At 44.5% G+C, this 23002-nt stretch overlaps 2 protein-coding genes across 12 annotated transcripts in view; both read right to left on the bottom strand.

The window, feature by feature from the left end:
* Positions 1 to 3146: 3146 nt before the first annotated feature.
* mdm4 (MDM4 regulator of p53) lies at positions 3147 to 10832 on the bottom strand. 3 transcript variants are annotated; one of them, XR_014119405.1, is made up of 12 exons: positions 10665 to 10832; positions 9900 to 9999; positions 9706 to 9780; positions 9415 to 9548; positions 9247 to 9296; positions 8830 to 8894; positions 7374 to 7479; positions 7026 to 7186; positions 6403 to 6591; positions 6148 to 6216; positions 5201 to 5827; positions 3147 to 4284 (listed from the first exon to the last, which is right to left on the bottom strand). XR_014119405.1 is itself a non-coding variant. In XM_035520354.2 (11 exons), exons 2-11 carry the CDS (start codon positions 9972 to 9974, stop codon positions 5264 to 5266), a joined length of 1488 nt encoding a protein of 495 aa, XP_035376247.1. In that variant the 5' UTR covers positions 9975 to 9999; positions 10665 to 10832; the 3' UTR covers positions 3147 to 5263. The 3 variants fall into 3 exon arrangements, 2 of the variants coding, with proteins under 2 accessions (XP_035376247.1, XP_035376248.1); XM_035520354.2 differs by having other exon boundaries at positions 3147 to 5827; XM_035520355.2 differs by having other exon boundaries at positions 3147 to 5827; positions 6403 to 6576.
* A 3196-nt stretch (positions 10833 to 14028) lies between these two features.
* atp2b4 (ATPase plasma membrane Ca2+ transporting 4) overlaps positions 14029 to 23002 on the bottom strand; it is a 60880-nt gene continuing 51906 nt past the window's right edge. For 6 of the 9 annotated variants that reach the window (XM_035520242.2, XM_035520247.2, XM_035520243.2 and 3 more), the window contains one exon: positions 14029 to 17439. In XM_035520242.2, the coding sequence (XP_035376135.1) occupies positions 17191 to 17439 (249 nt within the window). In that variant the 3' untranslated portion in view covers positions 14029 to 17190. Of the gene's footprint in view, positions 17440 to 21668; positions 21871 to 23002 lie in introns of all 9 variants that reach the window. The other 3 variants (XM_035520250.2, XM_035520248.2, XM_081705418.1) reach the window with 2 other exon arrangements.

Raw genomic sequence — 23002 nt, 5'->3', positions numbered from 1 at the left:
TGAAATCCATGCCACAGAGAGCTGAACCTGCTCCCACCCATTCATTTGGTGCTTCTAATAATATAGTGCATGTATATAATCCTGACAAAAATGGGATTACATAATCTAGCTCAGAAATACCCCTAAAACAATTATATGGATGGAGGTGTGCCATCATCCATTTGTCTTATTTGTAATGCTGCCTGGATTCAAATGACCCCCTTCTAGCCTATTAAGGATGCAAATGCCAAAATATGAATCTTATTGCATCACTGAACTGTAAGTCCTTCACTTAATGGGGAAAAATCTATTTTCACAGTTCAAGATCAAAGCAGAAATATCATAACCATTTTGCAGCAAGCCGTACTCCAACATTATAGCATGACGGCGTAAATGGTGGGGTTGCCAGATTAATGAATTTAATGAATGACCCACTCAGCACAATTTCCTGATCAATGAGAGATAAAACCTCGAGATGAATTTGATTATCTTGAGCTTAATAACACCCACTTTCATTCCAGCCTGGCTGAAAATTTCATTTGTGTTTCAAAGCTACACTATATAACAGAACATATTATTCAGTCCTCCATTAGCCGTTCAGTTATGGATGGTGTGAAAGGCAAAGGTATGTTAAATCCATGAGTCAAAGCATGACTACTCACAAACACGATCAGCACAGAACCATTAATGAAATGCACTTAAAGAAATTAATGAACAGGAAATAAAGCGCATGCCATGTCTCAAATAAACCCGCTGGAAAGAATTATGGGCTGCGTGTAAACAAGACTTTCAAAAATGGAAGTCTTCGAGGTTTTAAAGTTTCCAAAAAAATGCAACAATTGGCTGCTTAAATGATGTCCGGTTTACGTAGTTGGAAGTCAAGCCGTTTTTAAAACAAATGCGCAAACAAACTAGTAAGATGAGGGGTTTTAATAATACTTTTTATGATGTTATAAGGGCACACCTGCAAATTGTATGTAAGTATGCAAGACTTATATTTGACAAACAGAATCTAAATTCCATATCCATCTACTTTATTATAAAGAATTGTAGGTATTACTGTCTATAGCCCCTCTGTTACTGTGTACAGTGTGTGATCACTATCAAGCCTTTTAACAGTTTCTGACCAAATGATTACTTCTTTTGTTTTTCAATAGAGGACAACTCTGAACTCAGTAGTGACTCTGACGCCAATAAAACCCTAAAATAAAAACCAATACTGCTGTGCCTGATTAATTTGTACAAGTTCAAGACCCACAAACATGCCAGTTCCATGTCAGGCTTGATAGGCTGCTGAGAATTGCCCAGCGCACAAATAATGTTCGGTCAGCAGGGGTCCTGTGTTCCTGTCCCACCCGATAGCCTTTTGGCCATGGGAACATTCCTTAACCCCTCCACCTTCTTCTTCTTAAACTATCTAGATCTTCAGTTCTAGAAAGCGGCTGTAGGTGGTCGACGATAGTAAAATTGATTGTGAAATCTATTTAGCGTGGCTATTGATTTCCTCATAAGGAGAAGGAAGGTGTGCTGGGTGTGTAAGATAATGGAATATGAAATGGGGTAGAGAGCACACAGAAATGGGAAGTGACTCTGGTTAATGGAGTAGAACTGGGCTGCTTCAGTGGGGTGAAAATGGGAGGATGGGCTGGGCTAAAGCGGACAGCGCGCTGCCGTTAGCAACTCTGAACTAACTACTGTCATCTCCCCCAATCCTGAAGGGTAACTAAAATGGCCCAGTGGTTTTCTTAATCAGACATCAATGGGCATTTTAATTATTTCAATTTGTTTTGCTATAACAATAAAGTGACAAATAAAGGACGCCAGCGCTCCCAGTCCAGCTGCCTGTGGGTGAGTGGTTGGTCCACAGAGCGCATGCATGTCCCGTGCTGCTGCTGATGATTAATGGCACTGCGCGGTTACGTGCCATTAGCACCTAGTGCGTCATGGTCTTTAAGGTTTTCTACAGCGTTTAGCACAAGCGCATAACAGCAACAAGACAAGCATGCAACCTTTGTCATCTTATTCCTGTTTTTTATTGGCGTGAAAGCAATAGTAAAAGCATTTGGTGCAATACTGTTCTCAAACATATACTGTGTGGTCATCACGGTAAAGTACAGTTAATGTCCCGTGACATTTAGCTCACCAGCATCCTGTAACCAGACTTGGGAACCTTCTACTTAGTACAAGGGACGCACTTGATCAAATGGGAAAGAAAATGCCAACACCTTAATCGGGCAAACAAAGTAATTTATCCAGCACAGCAGAGCCACGAACGGGAAGGAATAAAGAGAGAGCGAGAACCATAAAGCCCTCATCCTGGCGCTGACATTAAAGCAGCAGAGTAAAACAGAGTCAATAGTCTGCGCGTGCAAAGGAGCGCAGGATGATCCACTGCGCATGTGCAGATCAGGGAGGGTCGCACAAGTGATGGATTCGGGGACACTCGCCGGCAGAGCTGTACAGGCCATGGCGGGATTCCGATCTGGAGCCACCACTGAAGGAGCTCCAAATCGTAACCATCTTGTTTTCAATCGGAGGTGATGTAAGTACGGGTGTTTGTGAGAGAGAGCGCACGCTGACGACTATTCAAGCTTCGATTGCCCCACTGGCTGTCTAGTTAGGCACTGCCAGTAATGTTAGGGCTGGCCCATTAACGTAATTAAACGAATGTGATTAAAACAACAGTCTTAAATGGGAGAACAGCAAACCACTTTCCAAGAAGTTATGAATCCCATTTTACTGTAAATCACGTCACTCCCCTTACACGACAACTACACGTCCACTCACAGCACGAAGGCCTCCATGCAAGTAGTTTCATCCAATTCATCTAAAATCCAACATACTCCAAGTTATCAAAGTGTATAATTTGTGCGCCCATCAAAGCAATATTTTCAGTTTATACGCGTGAGTGTGCAGTGATTACAGACACGTATAGTTAAAATGTAGCAGGTTCTCAAAGCATGGGAACAACAGGACTCTGCGTCCGCCTGCTCCTCACGTGGCTACACAAGCCAGCAGCGAACAGTAGCCCTACTCCGACACGCTTACACGCAACCTTCCTGCCCCCTTGTGGACCTGGGAGAAAACTGCATTTCGCATCTGAAAAAATAAGAAACGATCCCTTTTGAAAGACAGATTAAAAAAAAAAGGGAGGCAAAAAAGTGAAGCAGTTTTTGTTTTGGTTTTTATTATCTATTTATTTAACTACAAAGAAAAGCAGCTGACTTGCTCTGAAGCAGAAACACATCTGGGGAAAATAAAATGAACAAACCCAATATTATGGCAGTGATCTTAGCATGAATGAGTTTTCTTAGGCTGAATACCATATGGTACACAAAGTAAAATTCACACATGTGCAATTTGCACCATTTGAGGGCTCAAATGGGATTCAGAGGTGCAGGGGGTTGCTATACAAATAAGTAATATCTCTCTATATTTACATATTACACATTCTTAAATAAAAAAAAAAAAAAAAAAAAAAAAAAAAAAAGTACACCTTCACATCCACCATCAATACAAGCATCTCCCTCGCCATCAGGGGGTGGTGAAGTGTTGCAATTTTTCCACATTTATAATGAATACTGTCCGTTCTGTTACTTCTACCACCCCCTGGTGGCGAGATGCTTGTATTGACGGCTCGTTAAATCTTTCGCCATTGATGCTGCCTGTGTCATGCAGAGAAGAGGACAATTCTGTACAGGCAGAGCACAAACATTTGGTGGCTTCCCGTCAACTGCAAACAGAGAGCGAACTGTGCAACAGATGAGTAAAGTAAAGTGACTGAGTCGCCCCACTGCTCTACATATGTGAACAGGAACAGGTACGGACTCAGGCTAAACTCACATCATACACCGCAGCAGGGCTAAAACGTTAACGTCGCTTATTTATTTTAATTTTCATTTTTTTTTATTTTTTTTTTAAACATGCCAGCAGTACTGGATGCAACTTTAAATGAAATTTTCAAAGTGGCAAAAGAAGCTAAAAAAATAAAAATAAATGTCTGCAGGACATCTGGAAAATCAGAAGTGTTGGAAGAGGTGAAAGCAAAAGGAGGAACAGGAGCTGTGAGGCCGTATGCTCACTGGGCCCCCACAAAGCTACAACGCACAGAGGCACCCCGGGGCTCGGCGCACGGGCCTCAGCAGCGCTGACCTCCCCATGCAGACGGGGTGCTCATGAGAGGCTGGACGAGGCAGGACGCCGCAGAGGAACCGGAGGAGCCAACCGGGGTGGGTGTGGAGCATGGGACACGCCCACTCGCAGTCTCGCCGCCAAGGAGGAGAAGGAAACCAGCGTCACAGCATGCTGCGAGTGGTGAGAGAAAGCCATCAGCATAAGCTACTTGGCAGATCTAGGCCTGTTCGAGCTAGAAATCTCCAGGACACGCCGCCACCCAGGGGCTGCTTGCCACAGCAGCTCTGAGTATATAACGCAGCTCACAAGTTACGATACATTTGTACACGTTTATAATACCAGTGGTATTTGCAAGTTCATGGCCATCCAGTATTTACAAAGACTCAACTGTACAAAGTGCTATTTTCTGTGAGCCCAGAAGGCACCAGATTACTGAGCATGCTCTGTCAAATGACTGCACACAACTGTGGGTCAGACACAATAAACATGTTCACCAGTCAAGCTAGACAGCAAACTCAAAGTTAAACCCCTGAACTAGAAAACGATGCTCATAAATAAATAAATTATGCAACCAGCAAGTGCACACCCACACACACACACACCCATACACACGCAAACTCCTTTGCGCAGTGAACCGATACTGTAATGCTCGGGAAACCTGACCAATAAGAACTGTGCGATCTGTTCCGAGACCTAAAAAAAAGTCTGCTGGCCTAAAGAGAAAAATAACAGGTAACGTTAATAAATCCGTTCAAAGTGTTTTTACAGACATGCAAGCCAATTGACTAAGTGGATACAGAAAGCTATTTAAGTATGTTCACCCTCCTTATGTAAGAACTCTTTTTCATTGTGAATTCTGATTATAACCTTTTCTAGCAGCAATTCATGCACACCTTTGCACCTGACACTAACAACGTGAAAATAGTAGGTCTCTCCATTACGCATGCCAGTCTTATACGAGCAAAACATCAGCTTGAGACAGAGTTTCATATAAAGACTGAATCTGGCATATACTGCCCATTACCGAAATGCGTCCAACATCACTGTACAACTATGTTACCCGTGTTCTAGGCCCAGGGTTACGCACTTCTAAGTTTACCGCATCAGAGCGTGCGTAACCCGCATGCCCGCTTGGCCGTCCTCGCCTCGGTTAGGCTATGAACATCTTGATGACTTTCTGGATGACCTGGCCACAGCCAGGGCAGGGTGCGTGGAAGCGGTGCAGCTTGCGTGCGCAGGGGAAGCAGGTGATCATGTGAGCGGTGCGGCCGTGGATGATGTTGCCGTCGCGGGGCCGCATGCGGCACAGCCGGCACGGCTCCAGCAGGACCTGGCGCCCGCCCTCGGCCTCGCCGTCCAGCAGCTCCTGGCTCTCACTCTCCGAGCTCTCCTGGGAGCCCGGCAGAGCCCGCGCGGGAGCCTTCCCCTTGGACGAGCCGCCGCAACGGGGCGGCAGGTTGCGGGACACGCGGTGGGAAGGGAGGACGACGGGGTCGGACACGGTCCGCGGGCAGTCGGGCACGTCCACCCCGCCGGCGTCCTCGTCCTCGTGGGCAGGGAGGGCCGGGCCGCAGGCGGCAATATCCGGCACGGAGACGGAGGGCGCCAGCCGCGGGCAGTCCTTGTACCAGTCCTTGCGCATGGCCCAGCAGCGCATGCAGTAGCGCTGCAGAGGAGAGTTGAACTTGCGGCACTCGGCACACTGCCACGCGTCCTGCAGAGGGAAGAGGACGCGCCCCGTTTAACAGGAGGGTTACACAGCTGAAGACACGCCCCGTTTAACGGGAGGGTTACACAGCTGAAGAAGACACACCCTTTTAATGGGAGGGTTACACAGCTGCACTGCTCCACTTGACTTGCAGAAAGAACCTAGGGTGCACTTTAAAAGGTCACTGTTTTCATCTTCTGTCAATTTCCAGTGGAAGCTTTCATTTCAGGTGAAAAATAGCAGGCAGAGCACATCCGATAGACAGGATGTCTCTTATAAGAGCTTTACCTCTCTGCAATAAAGCTCACCCAGTTCAGTAAATTCACCTGTGTGGAGATCTCAGTGTCTGTATCATCACTCAAGCACTGAGAGTCTTCATCCAGTTCATCTTGCATCTGAGAACAAAGCAAACAACAAAGAAAAGTACTCAAAACACCCAGAAAACTATTCAGTGCCATTTGAATATGCCAAGAGTCAGATATAGAGAGCGAGAGAGCGCGCGAGAGAGAGAGAGAGAGACACACACACACACAAAGACAGTGAGTGAGAGAAGACGGACTGATGCCAGTGGCAGCATTCACCTCCTTGTCCTCCTTTACGCTCCGCCCCTGCTCCTCCTCCGGAGGAGGAGACTCAGTATCGCTGCCCTGCTCCAATGCCGCCTCCTTCATCTCCACGCTCACCTGCTCGCTCTCTGCCTCGTTCAGGAACCACAGATCGTCCGTGGTGTCCGACACAATGGCTGTGTCCTCCTCCTGCCCGGGAGACAGCTACTTCCTCAGTCTAGTTGTGTGACAAACCTCCCTGTGCTTCCCGTGTCACGTGCATGTCCGTGCACCGCCCCTATCCCGCACTGAGGCCAGGCGCAGTGGAGCTACAGACCATTATTGTAACCGTGGTAGCTCAGTGGCTAAGACACTTGACTTCTAATCGTAAGGTTGCTGGTTCAAGCCCCACCACTGTTGGGCCCCTGAGCAATGCTCTTAACCCTTAATTGCTCGAGCTGAACTCAGTCACTATTGAAGTGACTTTGAGTAAAAGTATCAGCTAAATGCCATAAATCTAAATCATTCAACAACGTTCAATGTTCATTGTTGCCACTTCAATTCTGCGAACCCACCTTACAGGCTTCTTGCCTTTCTTAAATCTCAGAAGGTATTTGGTGAATTCTTCATTCTCACTGCTGCAAGGCTGCACCTCTTACTTGATTCGTATGGAGGTCCGTCGAGCCGTTGCTCCTGCGGGTGTAGTTGTTACGCAGGTTACCCAGAAACCACCAGGGCAGGCCGGACAGGTCCCACTCTTCAAGACTCACGTCCAGCTTCGGTCTCTTGCAGGCTGACCGGGGCAGTCCGTCTAAAGAGTCTGTAGGCGATTAGAGCAGATGTTGGCTGCGCGAATGATCAGAAACTTAAATCAGCAGCATCTGATTGGGGAACTGCACCTGTTTGGTATCATCAGATGACAAGACTTGAATCACAGTCGAAACTATTTTGTGTGGAAGTCTTTTATTGTGTGGGTGTGTGTGTTTGTTGCGTGCACGCACACACACCTTCATCTGTATCCCGTGGCCTGCGCTGTGAGGAGCTCTGCGCGGCGCAGGCACCGACCGTGCCGGCGCTGAGACCCTGTCCGGTGCCCCACGTGCTGCTGGACACCTACGCAGGAATGGAGAGTAGAAATCAGAGCCTGACGCAGCGGAGGATGCACAGGCAGGACGGCAGCTCCTCTCCCGCATAGGCCACGCCATGCGGCTTGGACAGCCCCGCACTCACAGGGACAGGGAGACAGGGGGACAGGGGGGAGAGGGAACTATGCTGGGGGTCTCACATGGCCAAAAATCCTCAGAGGATTAAAAAAAACCCAAAAAACATCTCATTACGCTCAAAAACAACGATTATGTCAAGGAAAATATAAATAAATAAAGAGTAGGCAGTCATTTAAAGCACATATGGGAGTAAATAGATTGCCTACCGGCATTCCAGATGTTAAAAATATGAAAAAAATAATAAAGTTAATAAAAATATTAAAGTTAATGCACTGTATCAGATAAATTATGCAAACCAAAAGTGGCCACACCTTTTAATAACACATACCATGCAACTGTTTGCCATCTTTACAGCCTGTTCCTACGTTCTAAGCACTGCTCCTCCCACCCTCTCCCAAAAAGGTGTGGCCACCGCAAGCATCAACGGAAGAATCACCAAACTGCCACGCTGCCACACCAAACTCTTTCGCCAACAGACCCACTCGACTATACCATGGCGTTCCTGCATTCCACCCCCACCCAGACCGACCCCTGGGCTGTGGCTGACCGGTAGGAGGGTGTGGGACAGAGTGGGAAAGGGTGGAAAGGGCCGGTGAGCGGGAAACGGAGCTGCCGACCAGCCTGAAAAACCGACGGGGCAGAGAAGGAAACTCTGAATGACAAACAGAGACAGGGACTCTGTTTCCCCATTGGCCACGCCCACACTGGTGGTGCCCCTCCCCTCCCCCAAGGACCACCAGGCGAAGCCGGCCACGGGGACGTACAGAGACGGTGCCACTCTGTACACACACGACTGGTGGAGCTGGCTGCTCTGCTCTTCCCCTCTCATGGCAAAGCACAAGCAGGCTCACTGCACTGGACGGCCACCAACTAGAAAACCTTCAGAAACCGAAATTGCATCGGAGCAAAATCCACTGAAATTTGGCGGTCTCCCTTAGCTAACTGATCGGCATTAGGAAAAGTAAAGATCTAAATAATGGAGCTCATTGACACAAACGCCAAAATGAAAATAAGCAGATGTGTGAACATACTTATGCTCTGTTTATTTCTGCCATAGATCCGTGTTCCTTCCTAGTTGACTCCAAAATAGTACTTCTAAATAACTTTGACAAAATATGTTAATGCTGCTGTCAGCTTACAAGTTGTCAAGCTCACAGTGAGGATCTGTGAGGTTTCTGCCGTTTGCCATGAAAGGGGCCGACGAACAGCGCGTCTCCTATGCACCAAGCTGTCGCTTTACCTGACCAGGATCTTCACAGGGAGACTCATTAGAATCCTTGCCGACTGAAACATTCTTTGCTGCGTCTGCATTTCAAATGAGACATAATAACAAACAAACCAAAAAAAAACCAAAAAAAAAAAAAACCAAAAAAAAAAAAAACCAAAAAAAACCTTTGCCCTTTATTAAAAAAGCATACACCAATTCTTAGGAACGAGAGAAACTTCATGCCATTATCAAGGTCTGTGGGGGTGAGAAAATATATTAAATGGCAGAAGAGTCAACCTTGTAAGATTCTATAGTTTAAATACATTTATAACGCAATTTCTCAAAAAAAAAAAGAAAAGAAAAAAACTCCACACACGCACAAATGCACGCACACAGAAATAAAACTGTTCACAAAAATAAAACTCTAAATAGCAGTAGCAGGCAACTTACCAGAGCCATTCAAAATAAACAAATTCCTCTTCAGCATCTCATACACAGGGCTGTGAAACAGATCGTAGCCTATTAATCTGTGATGTCATGTGAGGAAAATACTATCTAATTTTACTGTTATTACACATTACACTAGTTTCACTTAGTTTATAGCAGGTATAAACCTACCTTGGGTTTTTAACAGAAAAACTCTCAACCTCCAGCAGCTCTCCAAGAGGGTCATCTTGACAATGGACAATGTGCTGCCTTTGCTTATCATACAGTTCCTTTACTATAATGTATTGGCCAAGGTAGTGCATGACCTGTAGAAATTAGGGACACATCACAAGGAGACGTTTCTGGTGAAAATATTTTCAACATAGCTAGAATTCTGCCAAGGTGCAAGTTTGCAGACAGGGTTTGAGAGGTGCAAAATGACATTTCCCCACAATGAACCTAGTAGCTAATGGCAGGACTCACCTCCTTCAGCGTGAAAACCTCCTCTTGAGCTCCGCCGACCCGGAGAATCTGCAGCAGAGGGGCTTTTGGCTGTACCTGCAGGGTCAACGAAGAGTTCCTTTTGTTTTTTTAAACACGACGCTCGGGCTGAAATGATTCACTACCGTGTGTGTGTGTGTGTGTGTGTGTGTGTAAGATGTTAAACACCGACCTACCTGACTCCCCTCCCCTGGCAATGCTCTGCACGATGAGCCCGAACCCGGATGCAGGGTCGCGGACAGCGAGGTCATATTTAGGTGCCTACCCGCAAAGCCACTAGAACACACAAACGATAAATCCAGCGACTTTGAATCACGATTTTAATGCCTCAAGAAAAGAAGGCGAGCTGTACAACTCTAATGTGGAACTAAAGGTCGGCCAGCCACGTTCTGCCTGGATGGCTGGGTGACAGGTGGCCAGGGCGCTTCAGGCGCTGCCTAGCCTAACCTAGCCAGTTATCTACACTTACAGCCAGGTATCTGTCAGTATAACCAGTTTAAGGTTCCATTTAAATGTCCGTCATCGCTATAAACAGTACCTTTAACGTCTGCACACGGAGGGTTAAGCTAGCTAACCGAGAAAACTGTGAACTTAATGAAGGCTCACAAAGTCCTCGGCTAGTCTGAGGGACCTGCCTAGTTGCTAACCCAGCTAGCTAGCAGCTAGGCTAGGCTAGGCGAGTGGCTTTCAGCACGCTAACCTAGCCAGAGAGCTAGCGTTAGCTACCTAAATCTACATTACGGTTAAGTGTGACAGCGCCAAATTAGCGGGCTCCTTCAATTGTAACCGGAAAGTTTTGTTTTAGGTCTCTTATACGTTACCAGCTAGCGTTAGCTTAGCTTAGCTTAGCTTTCTCGCCAGCTAACCGCTAGCCCACCGTGTAGCTAAAGCTGTGGAAGTAAATTGATGTAGAAATTTCACCGGTTCAGGGCAAAACTCACCTGGCATTCAGTCAGGGATTACATCATTGCCCCTCTCCACAGTATAGGGACGTGCTAACGAATAATAAAATAAGGTTTTGGGTTTGGGTTTGAGGCAAACTAACTAGCAGCCGCCTACAAATGAAGCGCCGTGGTGGCTGGGACGTGGGAATTAAGAGTCGATTCTGAAAGAGTCGATTCCATGTGCCACAGATCAGTATGTTCAGGAATCGACCGCAAAAACATCTCGACGTTTCTTGCTTTCAAAATAAAAGCATCCGAATATAATATTTTACTTGGTGCAATAAGTTGTTTTTTTGTTTTGTTTTTTGTTTTTTTACGAAGCCAAGAAAAAAAAAATCAAGAAAGAAATCAGCCTCAATGTATTTCAAATCCTAATGGCTTTATTTATTTATATATAATATATTGGTTATATAATAACTTTGACCTTAATTGCTTATCATAGTTTTTTCCTTTGTTCTGTTAACTTCAAAGACAGGACATAAAGAACAAGGCATTCCACATGATCATATATTACAAAAGAGTAAAGAAAATTAGAATGTGTGCACATCACACACATACATACATAATACACTTGCGTTTTTATTAGTATAAAGTAATGGCTGCATCCATGGAGAGGAAAAAAAGCATAAAGAGGGAGAGTATTTTGACAGGAGAATAAGATCATAAATAATTTCTCATATTCTGAATCAATAAATCTGTTGCATAGTTGGAAGCAAACAGGACTGACATTTTGGCATGATGATGATTTATATTTACAAAAAGTGAAGTGTTATGGGGAGGGGTTAACAAATGGTAGTTTTGTCATCTGAAACACACACAGACAAAAGATGCTGTTTATCCATAAAATAGGTCATGTTTAACCGTTCAAACACTTCATCACCTACTTCATTAAATCAAAATGTCATGGTTTCCAGTGAAGCCTGACAATGTCCTACCTACCACATAATGACAGGTAATGAAACTTCGAGGGGTTCATTGTGCCATGACCAACGATCTCTAGCTGAAGCCATTCTAGCTGATGTGATGATGATTTTCAAAATGGCAGATGGCAATTTAAAATTTGACACCAGAGTCAAACCTAGGTTAAGCAAAAAAAACAAAAACAAATAAAGAAAGAATGAAAAGCTGTCAATCAAACTTTCATAATTAGTTCAAACAGATTTGGTAAACTACTGTTGACTTGTTAGCCCTTATGTACTATACTACTACATATTAAGAACAGATATTCTGTCATCTTGACAAGACAGGGCAGATGTAGCTGAACTGTAAACAGAGAGACAGGACAAAGATGCATTAGCAAGTCACCCATCTAGCATGCAAGTGGTCTTCCTTGAATATCACAATTCAAAGCAATGACACAAATTTCCCTCCTGTTAGAAACAGCGAGGCATGACTTACGTTTAGTAAGGATGCTGTTAACTCAGCAGCAAATGAGGCATATGTAGCAGCCCACACTATTGACAAAAATAATTCCAAGCGCATAATGCACCGCCCTGTTTCAAATCACGGCCTGTTTCAGCTACTCAAACAAGTGCTGTAACTGTTAGGGCAGTAAAGCTTTTCTGGCAACTGACACAGTGGTATGTTTTGTTCCATGCCGTTGGCGGTGGGCACTTCTGTGATCGGGAGGGCAGCATGCAGTGGAAGAAAAGGCGCAGGACACCGCATATCTGCCTCACGTAAACGTCACCATGGTGGCCGATGTAAACAGGTGACCTCAGACATAAAAGGACCGTTCCCTCTGTGGCCAACTTAGCCTGTCACAGCCTCTCCAAACTGTGATGAGAACATGTAAACAGATTTCATTTTCATCCACTACACCTGCAGATTATCACGATCGACCCATCAGCAAATGTTGTATCACGTTCATAATCTAGTAAAATGACAACTTTATCAGATACTTAAATTTAAGAGTTAAAAAGTCTATTCATACCTAATTTAGTATTTTTAAGAACACTAAAATGGAAGAAATAATCCACTCATTGGCTATTTTATGTACGTAAACATTGTTCTTTTCACTTTTTAGATACTTTAAATTTATGCTTTAATTTATATCTTAAGATAGAAACACTTGTACTTTAGAAAAAAAGTACAATGTCACGCATGTTCTATATCAATGCTTAAATAAGATAAATATTTAATACATCTTAAACATGATTGACTATTTTAAATCTGAGGCAGATTTGCCATTTTAAAATACAAACAGCAGAGAAACAAACAGAATCAATGTCATTTTAAAATCACAGTTTAGTGATTTCTCGGTTTTCTAGGTGACCACAGCCAGTCACAGTAATTGCCGGTCAATGAAAACATTCAAATAATCAAAAAGACAGGAATATCTTTGCAGATAATTTTCTATACCTGTGAACACCAATCAAACATTACTTGAACTACTGTTATAGAGAAGATGAACAATCCTTTAATATTGCCAAACCATTATCAAATCTCTCCTTCTACTGGACCATTTGTGGTTGATGGAGATGTGCTCGAGTGACCAGCTGAAGGATGGAAAACACCGTGGAATGCTTCAAACAAAAGGTGCATGTGCATAAACATTTGGACATGAAGAAAGTGGAACCCCACAATGAGAGTCATGCCTACCTTCATAATGAAATGATCCATATTTGATGTTTAATAGCGTGGCCAGACTGCACTGCTTAGAGATGGCAAGAAGCACATTGCTGTTTGCCCAGTTCATCTTCATGGCTTCTTTCATTCTGATGACTAATGCTTGGATGAGTAATGTACAAGACAAGATGAAGTTTATATGAAACGGAGAATAAACGTGATTACATTCAAGCTCTTACAGGAACTACTGAGCCTCCAATACTAGCAATTTGATCATGTTAACGAAGAAAAATACAGGAATATCTGCAATTTTTCACTTGCCATTGGCAAAACAGACCTTTAAAACAGCATTGTGTCAGTGTGTGTTTCTCAAGGTCAGACAGTCTATTGATTGTTAAAGTGAAAGGAAGTGCATGTACGCATGTCTTGTGGCGTTCGTTCTGAGAAGAAGCAAAGATTTTGGGAGGTCCATTCCCTTCGTAATCATGCAGAACACTGAACACATATATTGAACAGTTAAGATCTTTTAAGCAGCACAGGACACTAGAAATACCACTCACACCAGGTTGTACATATTGCTTGGAACCACCGATTTGTTTATAAGTCATGCATGCCACACAGATGATATTATGTTTATGCAAAAATAACACCAGTGCTTATTACTGTATTCATGAGTTACAGAAATTTGAAGCTCTATTTCTTTTTTTCTTTTCACAATCAAATACAATTTTGAATGTACTTAATGCAGGAGCTTACTTGCGTAAATATGCAAAATAGGTGGTTATGACTAATATTCCAGTTTTCAACTGCAACCTTTTATTTACATGTGTGATGCATCACTCCTGATCTCCCAACCAATCCAGAGCTATGAGGGAATTTCAGCAGAGTAGCAATGCTATCAAATTCAAGTTATCACACACCAGAGTGCTTGTCTTTTTTTCTTTTTTTCACACTATGCAAAAAACCCCACTGGTGCAATAACATTGTCCTGCAGAGATACTGAAGCTAACATTTAAATTAAAATGGCTGAGAGAATGCGGTCAATTCGCACAATTTTACAGTTGCTAAATGTCCAAGGATGAGACGTTGCAGGGGGCTGGGGTGCGCGATGGGGATTCTCCATTATCAGATCCTTTCATAAGTATTTCTTACAACTCTATACTCTCGGTAGGACCATGCGGTATTTGGGAACAAAATAGTGTCATTTCAGTAACACAGAACACATTCATGGAGGAACCAATAAACTAAGGAACAACAGCATTAAAATGATAAATTAAGAAATTATTGTACAGATCAACACTTTGGCAGAACTTTCTTAAAGCTTCACTTGCTTACCACTGACTGCTTTCAGAATCTTTTTTTTTTTTTTTTTTTTTTTATAACAGTACACTAAACGTAGTACATGCCAGACATGGTCATGAGTTGAGCATATAAAGCAAAAGAGTTTAAATGTGTCTTCATGACTGATATTGAAGTTAGACGATTACAACAGGGTAAAGACAAACCAGGGAGACATGACTTTACTCCAATCGTGATTCAGCTGAACTCTAATAGTCTATCACGGGATAGAAAAGCCCATGAAAAACTACAGAGGCAAAAGAAGGTAAACAATGAAAAATAAGTTACCCTAAAACCATATTGATGAACAAAAACACTGTGTCAATGCACATATTGAATGAAATGTGCATTCTAATCGCTTCTTTTCTTCTTAAGCATACTACAATATCCTTATTTTAACTAGTCATATCAACACAATTGTCTGTAACATTTTAAAGTATCCAGTTTAGTGGACATATGACAAGCTGATATTATAAAGACTTTTATTTTGCCAAAGTACACAGACCCTTTCCTCATGCCAACATGATCACATGAGGAGATTTAAGGGCGTCTCAGCTGCGAGTTTGACCGAAGCCATGGCTTTTAAAGTAAACAAGTCACACCCTCTTTCTCTCCATACCATCTCATAACCAGCATGGTTGCAAACATGGCAAAGTATTAGTATAACTGCAAAAATGTTCTCTGTTTTCTTTACTAATTTTGTTACATCACTACGCTTTCCAAGCCTATACACCTATAATTCATATATTTCCAAAATATTAAAAACTACTTAATATAAAAATACAGAACAGTTGTAAAAAAGAACCGAACATTGAGTTTTATATGAAATTCACACACACTTCCCCATAGTAACACATTACGTTTTACTAAAGTAAAATAAAGAACATTACCAGTAGAGGGAAGTGTGGCTTCATCTAAACTTAGCCTTTGTTCCTTAAACATGGAGTGATCCGTGATCGTTTTTAGGCAGTGACTCTCTGCGTTTTGATTTTGGCTGGAAATATAAAGCAAGTATTGCAAAAATAAAATAAAATTAAAAAACAAAAAAACAAAGCAAAACAAAAAACAAACAAACAAAAAAAACCTAAAGAAAGGGATATAAAAGAAAACCTATAAAATATGGCTCTGAGCAAGTAGAAAAAGGCGCGCATCGAGGACTCCGTTTAACCTAGATCGGTATGAAGCGAGGACGGGAAGATGGCAGTACTACGGTTCTGGTAATTTGAAGCATGTGTCGGGCAGGCTGCGCTCGTGCCAAAGCTCGAGCGCTGTTGGGATTCCGTGCTCTCTGCTCCACGAACATGCCATTGGCACGCTCGACAGAGGCCTGGGGTTTGCGTAAATACTCAGTGGTTTATGCAGTTATGTTTTGTTGTTGTTTTTTCCTTTCCTTCAATTGGTAAGCATATGGAATATGTGTATCGGCCCGACTAGTCCTGCACGTACCCTTCTACGGTCTTCCGGTGTAAGTCATCGTCCCTTGGTCAGAATGGCACGTGCAGGCTAACGTGGAGCAAACGGAAGAGTTCCGAAACCGAGGGCGCGCTTGCACCCACGCGCATATATATATATATATGTGTGTGTGTGTATATGTGTGTGTGTGTGTGTGTGTGTGTGTGTGTGTGTCAGTCAGTCAGTCATTTGGTACCACCATCCCCGAAAAGATAAACCCCACTCCCAGTAAAGTCAAACACAGATGACACTACGGAACGTTACATGCATTCTATGGCGACGTGCTGTACCTTATTAAAGACGTAATTCTAGGGGCATTGGGGCATTCGGTTCAACTTTTGTTTATTTAGGCAGTCAGGGGGTCTGCGGCTTGTACTACGAGAGACTAGAGAGACCCAGTGACGCGAATGGATGAGTTGACGGCTGGATCACCTCAGCCCTGCACTGTAACGACAGGCTGGAGTCACGGACGCTTTCAGATACGGCTGCCATCTGCCTTCTCTATAGCAGCCAAACGTCTGTGCAGACAAACCAAAAACAACGACATAAATAGAGAACCAGAGATGAACTAAACACAGGGACTCGTACACGAATGAATGTATTTGGAAAATAACAAGAATGTAGTGTGTCTGAACTACTTAAGACCTGGCAGTTAAAAAATAAAAAATAAATAAAATGTGGTAAAACGTTTTAAAGACACTGCTGAATAGAGAGCTACAGTGATGCACATATCCTACGTGTTTCAAAACACCACCATAAGACATAAAAGAAGTTGCTTTATTAGCAAACAAAAAAAATCTATGAAAAATGTCCAAGGAAACAAATCATGAAGACAGCATTTCAAAGAAAGTGTGTGAGAGAAAGAGAGAGAAAAAAAAACAAAAACTAGACCTGTAAAAGATATAATGTCAGTGACAGACAGAGAGAGAGAGAGGCAGTAGCTTCCACGGCAGCCTCTCAGGGCAAGTGACAGCCAGGGGCCGGCCTCACGAGCTTTCAAAGCACCTATGCCACAGTGCAAGTTGAGGTGGAGCAGAGGAAGGCGGAGGTGCAGAGGACCGTGGGTGGAGGGTGGTGGGGTTGCCATCGCCCGTGGTAGACGCATCCTTAAAGGCGAGCGAGCGGCGTTCGCCGTATGGGGTGAGAGGATGCGGTGGGGGCGGATTCACATGGAGGGCTTGCGAGTGTGGAGAGAGCTGTCTGGGGGCGTGCCTCCACCCTTGCTGGGAGAGGCGGAGGTGGAAGGGAGCAGTTCGATCTCGGCGCTGCTCTCCTCTATGGTGGGTACGCGCACCTCTTCCTCTGCATGGGGCATGAACTCGGGGTGGGACATGAAATTATGGATCGAGCTTCTGGACTCTGGCTTCTCTAGGCCTTCATACAGTGAGCTGCGGAATGCGTTGACCACCTTAATCTGAAAGGGGAGGGGGGGGGGGGTCAGCAGGCACCCGCGCAGGACGGCAGCATTCCCAGGGGAACAGGAATGAGAGAGAAAAGAAGATAAAAAAAAAAGGGTTAGAATCATGGCAGCTGAATGGCATCAGTGTGAGTGCACGCTGGGTGGGGGGCACTCGAGTATAGGCTGATGAATTGGATCTGCAGAGAAAAACAAACAAACACAAGCAAACAAACAAAAACACAAACAATCCAAAATATGGTCACTGGTGAGAAATGAATAATGATTCCATCTCTGGAGTGGGACTGCTTACAAAATGCAATACGAAGCACACACTTCAAACGGAGAATGGGAAAAGCATTAAACAAATCTTAATATCAGTGGGTGGGGGGGTGGGGTATGAGGGCCTCACACTTTATTCAGGCAAGCAAATAATGAGAACATGCAAGAATGTGGAGCAGTACGGCAGGACATGAACACACAACTCCACGAGCACGAACACGTCAGGAACAGGACACGTGCTAAACCACGCTGGCAGGTGTCACCCCAACACGTGCACTTTGCACTGGACAAAACTGTTCATTCTTGAGGGGCTCAGGCGAGATGTTTGTCCTCTCACTCAGAGAAGGGAGATGCATGGATGAGATGTGCTGAGCACGTAAAAGTGGAAGAAGGCATGAAAACGATGAGAAGAGTTTTTAAAAGGAAGAAAAAGATACAGTGCACCCTGAGTCACATACATGTAGATACACACACACGCGCAGACACACTTTGAACTGTTTACAGAAAAGTCCTTTACAATTCATAAACAGTAGAGATACACTTGCTGTGCAGTTTCCCTGAAATGGTGGAGCAGATGTCCCGGGAATTGGGAAGAGACATACGAAAATGGGCAGGACAGAAGCAGGACTGCGGTTAACGAGCGGGACTGATGATGCTGACTAACAGGACACTACAGGGAAGAAACCAAAAGGTGCACTGTGCTTTCACAGATGACCTCACAACACAGGGTTAATGCAGCAAAGCCACAACGCTCAGACCACAGAGGTCAAGAGGCCGAACAGAAGAACTGTTGTAATTTAGAATGGACTGTTGCTGTTTAAGACTCATAGAAATCGTTGACCTGCAATCCTGTGCAGTTATAAGGTCTTCAGACTGCTTGACTAAGTGCCTGTGTTTATTCTCCAGGTTTGGAGTTCTTCAGTATGACAAGATATTCATTCTCACACACACACACACACACACACCTCATTGTGAAGCAGTCCTCGTGCTCACGTACCCCTGCTCTAGGAGCATTGGTTTGCTGCTGAAATACCCATGTCAAACCCGCTAATTAACAAGGCTTCAACAGGTCCGCACATAGTGGTAAACTAGGCAACATACAACACTGCAGTGCATGGTCCCAAGATTACTCACCAACATACATTTATTTTTTTCAAACCGATAATAAACCTAAAAAATGCAACCAAAACAACTCTAAAAAGTGTTCAAGTGAAGCCTGTGGCCCATGACATCATCCTGCCAATGCAGTTCCTGCAGCAGTCAGCCTACTGTGTCTCAGCTCTTGAGGAACTGGACTTTAATCTTCAACCCCCACAGAAGCAAGCCTGAGAGTAGACAAGAGGCCAGATAGAGATGGTGGAGGAACCAGAGCTGGCAGAAGGGTGGTGGTCTGGTTTAAAACACCTTTTCATTGACCATGAAAAGAGGCAGAGATTCCTTTATATCTACTCGTAGAGTAATCGTCATTTATGAATCATTTATCAGAGGAACGTGAGCAGACTGCAAGACTTTTTTGTAACCAATCCACATTGTGTGCACGCATCTGTGACCTGTCCTGTGCTGTCCAATTACAGCACTTAGGCAAGCATCAACAGAGGTTTACAAAATAAAAGTCCACCACACTCACAAGACCCCCATTCTCACATGTGTCTTTCAACTGAAAGATAAAGCAGTGCTACAGAAATGTGCGTGCCAAGGTGAGCAAGATAACAGAAGAGGAGTCAGGACCCAACGCCCCCTGCAGACTGAAGCGAGAATGACAGCCAGGACTTGGCATGGCAACGGAGGCGTGAGCTGTGTAGTGTGTACCCGTGTGCGTGGGGGGGGGTGGGAGGCAGAGCCTGAAAGATGGATAGAAAGAGAAAGGGGTGTGAGATGTGAAAGTGAGAGAGTGAGAAAGAGAAGCGAGGGAGGAGGGGAAGGCATGTGAGAAATGCAGAGAGAAGACGGAGGCATGGAGAGAAATGTGAGAGATGTAGCGTCTGCTCTCTCTCAGCAGGAGAAAAAGTGATGGAGTGGGCGTCTGCCGGTCTGTCTCTCTCTCTCTCTCCCTGTGTCTGTCCGTCTCCCACTCTGTCTATCTCTACCTTTCTGTCTCCTCATCCCTCTCTTCCTCTCTCCATGCTTCTCCCCCTATATTTTTCTTTGCATCTCTCGCTCTCTCTCCCCCCCCCCCATGCTATAGCTGTCCCTCCTTCTCTAGACTCTGTTGCTAGGCAGACGACACGTGGTGCAGGTCAGGGGCAAACAGCAACGCGCCGTCACCTTGGAGACGCAGCTTCCTGTTGGAACGGGACGAGGTCACCAGCCACTGGAGGGGAACGCGGCCAATTCCGGCACTAGTCAGCGTGGCACAACCTGCCCCTATGTACCAAGGGCTTTTTGCACTGCCTTTTAGTGAGTGTGTGTGTGTGTATGTGTGTGTGTGTGTGGGCGCAGGGGGGTGCTTTATCCTGCCAGCCTAAGACCCACTGCTTGACCCTTTTAGCCCTCTGCGATCTGCACTGACTGCTAAAGAGAGAGGTCAACTCACAGGAAACCAACAGGAAAAAGGAAAAGCTCTGAATATTACTGACCAGTAGAAAAGACACAACTGATCACACATGTACACTGAACATCAGATGCATGCACTTGCACGCGCACACACACACACACACACACACACACACACACGCTATCAAGTGCACACACACTTTGTAGACATGCATGCAGTGCAGTAATGGATGCACTGTTAGGGGTGGGGGGAAAAAAGCACTTAACCTTCAGATATTAACCCTTGTAAGACCCCTTAATTAGATAATGTTCATATTACCCCAGACCTCCACAGGGGATGGATGCTAATCTGCTTCCATCTTTCCCCAATCATATGGGGGAGAAAGAGGAAGACGAGAACAGGAAGAGAAGAAGAAGAGAAGAGGAAGAACCAGCGGACGCAGCTCAGCAACATGCCAACACTCGCATGCTAAAGAGCTGCACAGTTCTTTAAAGGGGCCGTCTCAGGGGCTTTATAGGGGCCTTCTTAGGGGCATTTGCCCAGTCACTTCTCACAAGGGCTAATGTATGCAGATAATAGCAGAACAATCCATATTCAACTAAAACAGAGTCACAAGTGCAGAGAGAATATAAAACAAATATACAAATTCATAAATTCCAGGATTTTGAAGCAGCCGTGCATATTCTGGTTGAGAAGATGGCTTTTCTGCAGAGCTCTGCAGACCTCAAAACTAAGCTCAAAAAAAAAATATTACAGGACATTTGCGCTCTCTGCAATTTGGGAGAAATTCCTGAAATCTAATTGGAAATGGCCATGTGAAAGAAGCCGTTTAATAAGATTTTTCTTTGCCTTAATGTCTGTAATAATGACAACGGCTGCAGTACTCGTCAGCCTGACTGGTGTAAGGGATTTGAAAAGTTCTCAACCAGCTTCTATGCGTTCTTAATTTTCTGTCATTTCTGACACGCGTCTGCCTAGCAGTGGAAAACGTACCCTTTGCGGTCAGGTTTCAGACCTACAAAAATTAATATTACATCTGCATTAACAGATATGTTATGCTTTTTAGTTTGTTCTAAACAGACATTAAGGTTTCAGAAGAACCTCTTCACCTGTGTTAAACACACAGGAAGTTAGCAACAGGTGAAATCGGCTTCAACATGCTGCATGAAATAGAGGGCTTGGCAAAACAAAATCCCCTCCCCAAAGGGAGCTGTTAAAGTCTGTAATCCACAGCCAAATTCTATGAATAACCCGGATTTTTGCAAAACAAAAACTGAAAATCAAATAATCAGCTCACAGCAAGAGAGGGGAGATCGGGTCGTCTTCAGAGACAGAAAGACAGAGACAGTCGGAAAGAGGGATGAGAAAGAAGGTGGTTATATCGCTTTGGCAGGCAGCTGGCGGGTGATGGACGGAGCCGGGGCGGGGCACTCATGCAGTGGGCGGAGCCGGTGTGTTACGTGCCACTCACTGCCTGCTGCGGAGGGGGAGGCAGGAGCAGGCAGCCCGCCAGTCGCGGCCGAGTTGGCGGACAGCGAGGAAGAGGAAATCCCTACATGGGTGGGGCTAGAAACAGTTTTTGCGTCGTTGTGCTGGCTGACCACCGAGGGCTGGCGGCGCAGGGCACCGGGCACTGCGGTTTGACTCGACTGGAATGTATAAACAACGTCCATCTGCAAAGAGGAGGGAGAGGCCAGGGTGAAGGAAGAGAACAGAGGGAGAGAGAGAGAGAGAGAGAGAGAGAGAGAGAGAGAGAGAGAGACACCGGGGGGGCAGAGGAAGAGCTGGTTAGAGCAGACATATCTGTTATTGAAGAAGATGAAAATGAGAGCATTAAAAACATGAGTTTTGCCAGAGAGAAGAGTCAGCGGAGGAGAATGGAAGCGGAAGACCATTTTTGTGAGGGAAAGATTCTTTATTTATTTATGACAAAGGACAGGCAGAATGCTGGAGAGAGACACGAGGAACCCGAGAGCCGACAAAGAGGCAATACTGGAAGGGGACGACGAGGACTGAGCGAATCAGACCTGCGCTGTTTAATTGCCAAGCATGCGAGGCTGATAAAAAAAAAAAAAAGATTTAAAAGATTTAAAAAAAAAAAGAAAAAAAAAAAAAAAAAAGGATGATGGGACGGGAAGAGGAGGAAGATAAGGAACTAATTAGTGGAGCAGTATTTTTGCGGTCAACTGGAGGGTGGGGGCAGGGGGGGGGGCTTTCGGCCGTTCCTCCATCAGGAAAGTGAGGGACCAGGGACAGGGCAACGGAAGTAGAACGAGGGGGGCCAAACCGAAACCAGGACACCAGTTCCTCCGCATCGACTCCGGACATCCTTGTCTGTTCCAATTACCCGATAGAGACGAATCAGCCTTTGCATATAAAACCGGCACTAATTTGTATGCATAACTGGGTCGTTTGTTATGCAGCTCGTCAAACGCTGAACAGAAAAAGACGAGCCTCTCACACAAACCTTCAGGAACAGTTAGGGACTTCAATGTTAAGAGTTCAATGTTCTTCAAAAACGATTAAAATTAAAAATTTTCACTCTAGAACATCCAAAGTGCATCCATCTCTAAGCACAAGACAGAGAGGGACTCAAATTTGGACTACAAATGTTGCTAGCTACAAAGTTAGCAAAACATTGCACTTTTGGGAAAAAAATTTTTTTTCCAAAACAAACATAACCAAAACACAAACAACTACATGCAAGGTCAACTGAATTCCTTTTGTAAAAGTTATGTCACCTGTTATCACTTGTAGAAAGAAGAGAGAAGACATCGTTAGAATTTTATGATCCTACCAGACAAC

This window comes from Electrophorus electricus, chromosome 22, assembly GCF_041902795.1.
Source record: "Electrophorus electricus isolate QZ-2024a chromosome 22, ASM4190279v1, whole genome shotgun sequence".
In the NCBI taxonomy this organism is placed as follows: Eukaryota; Metazoa; Chordata; class Actinopteri; order Gymnotiformes; family Gymnotidae; genus Electrophorus; species Electrophorus electricus.
The sequence above is the reverse complement of the archived record's forward strand: the minus strand, read 5'-3'. Positions and strand labels throughout refer to the sequence as shown.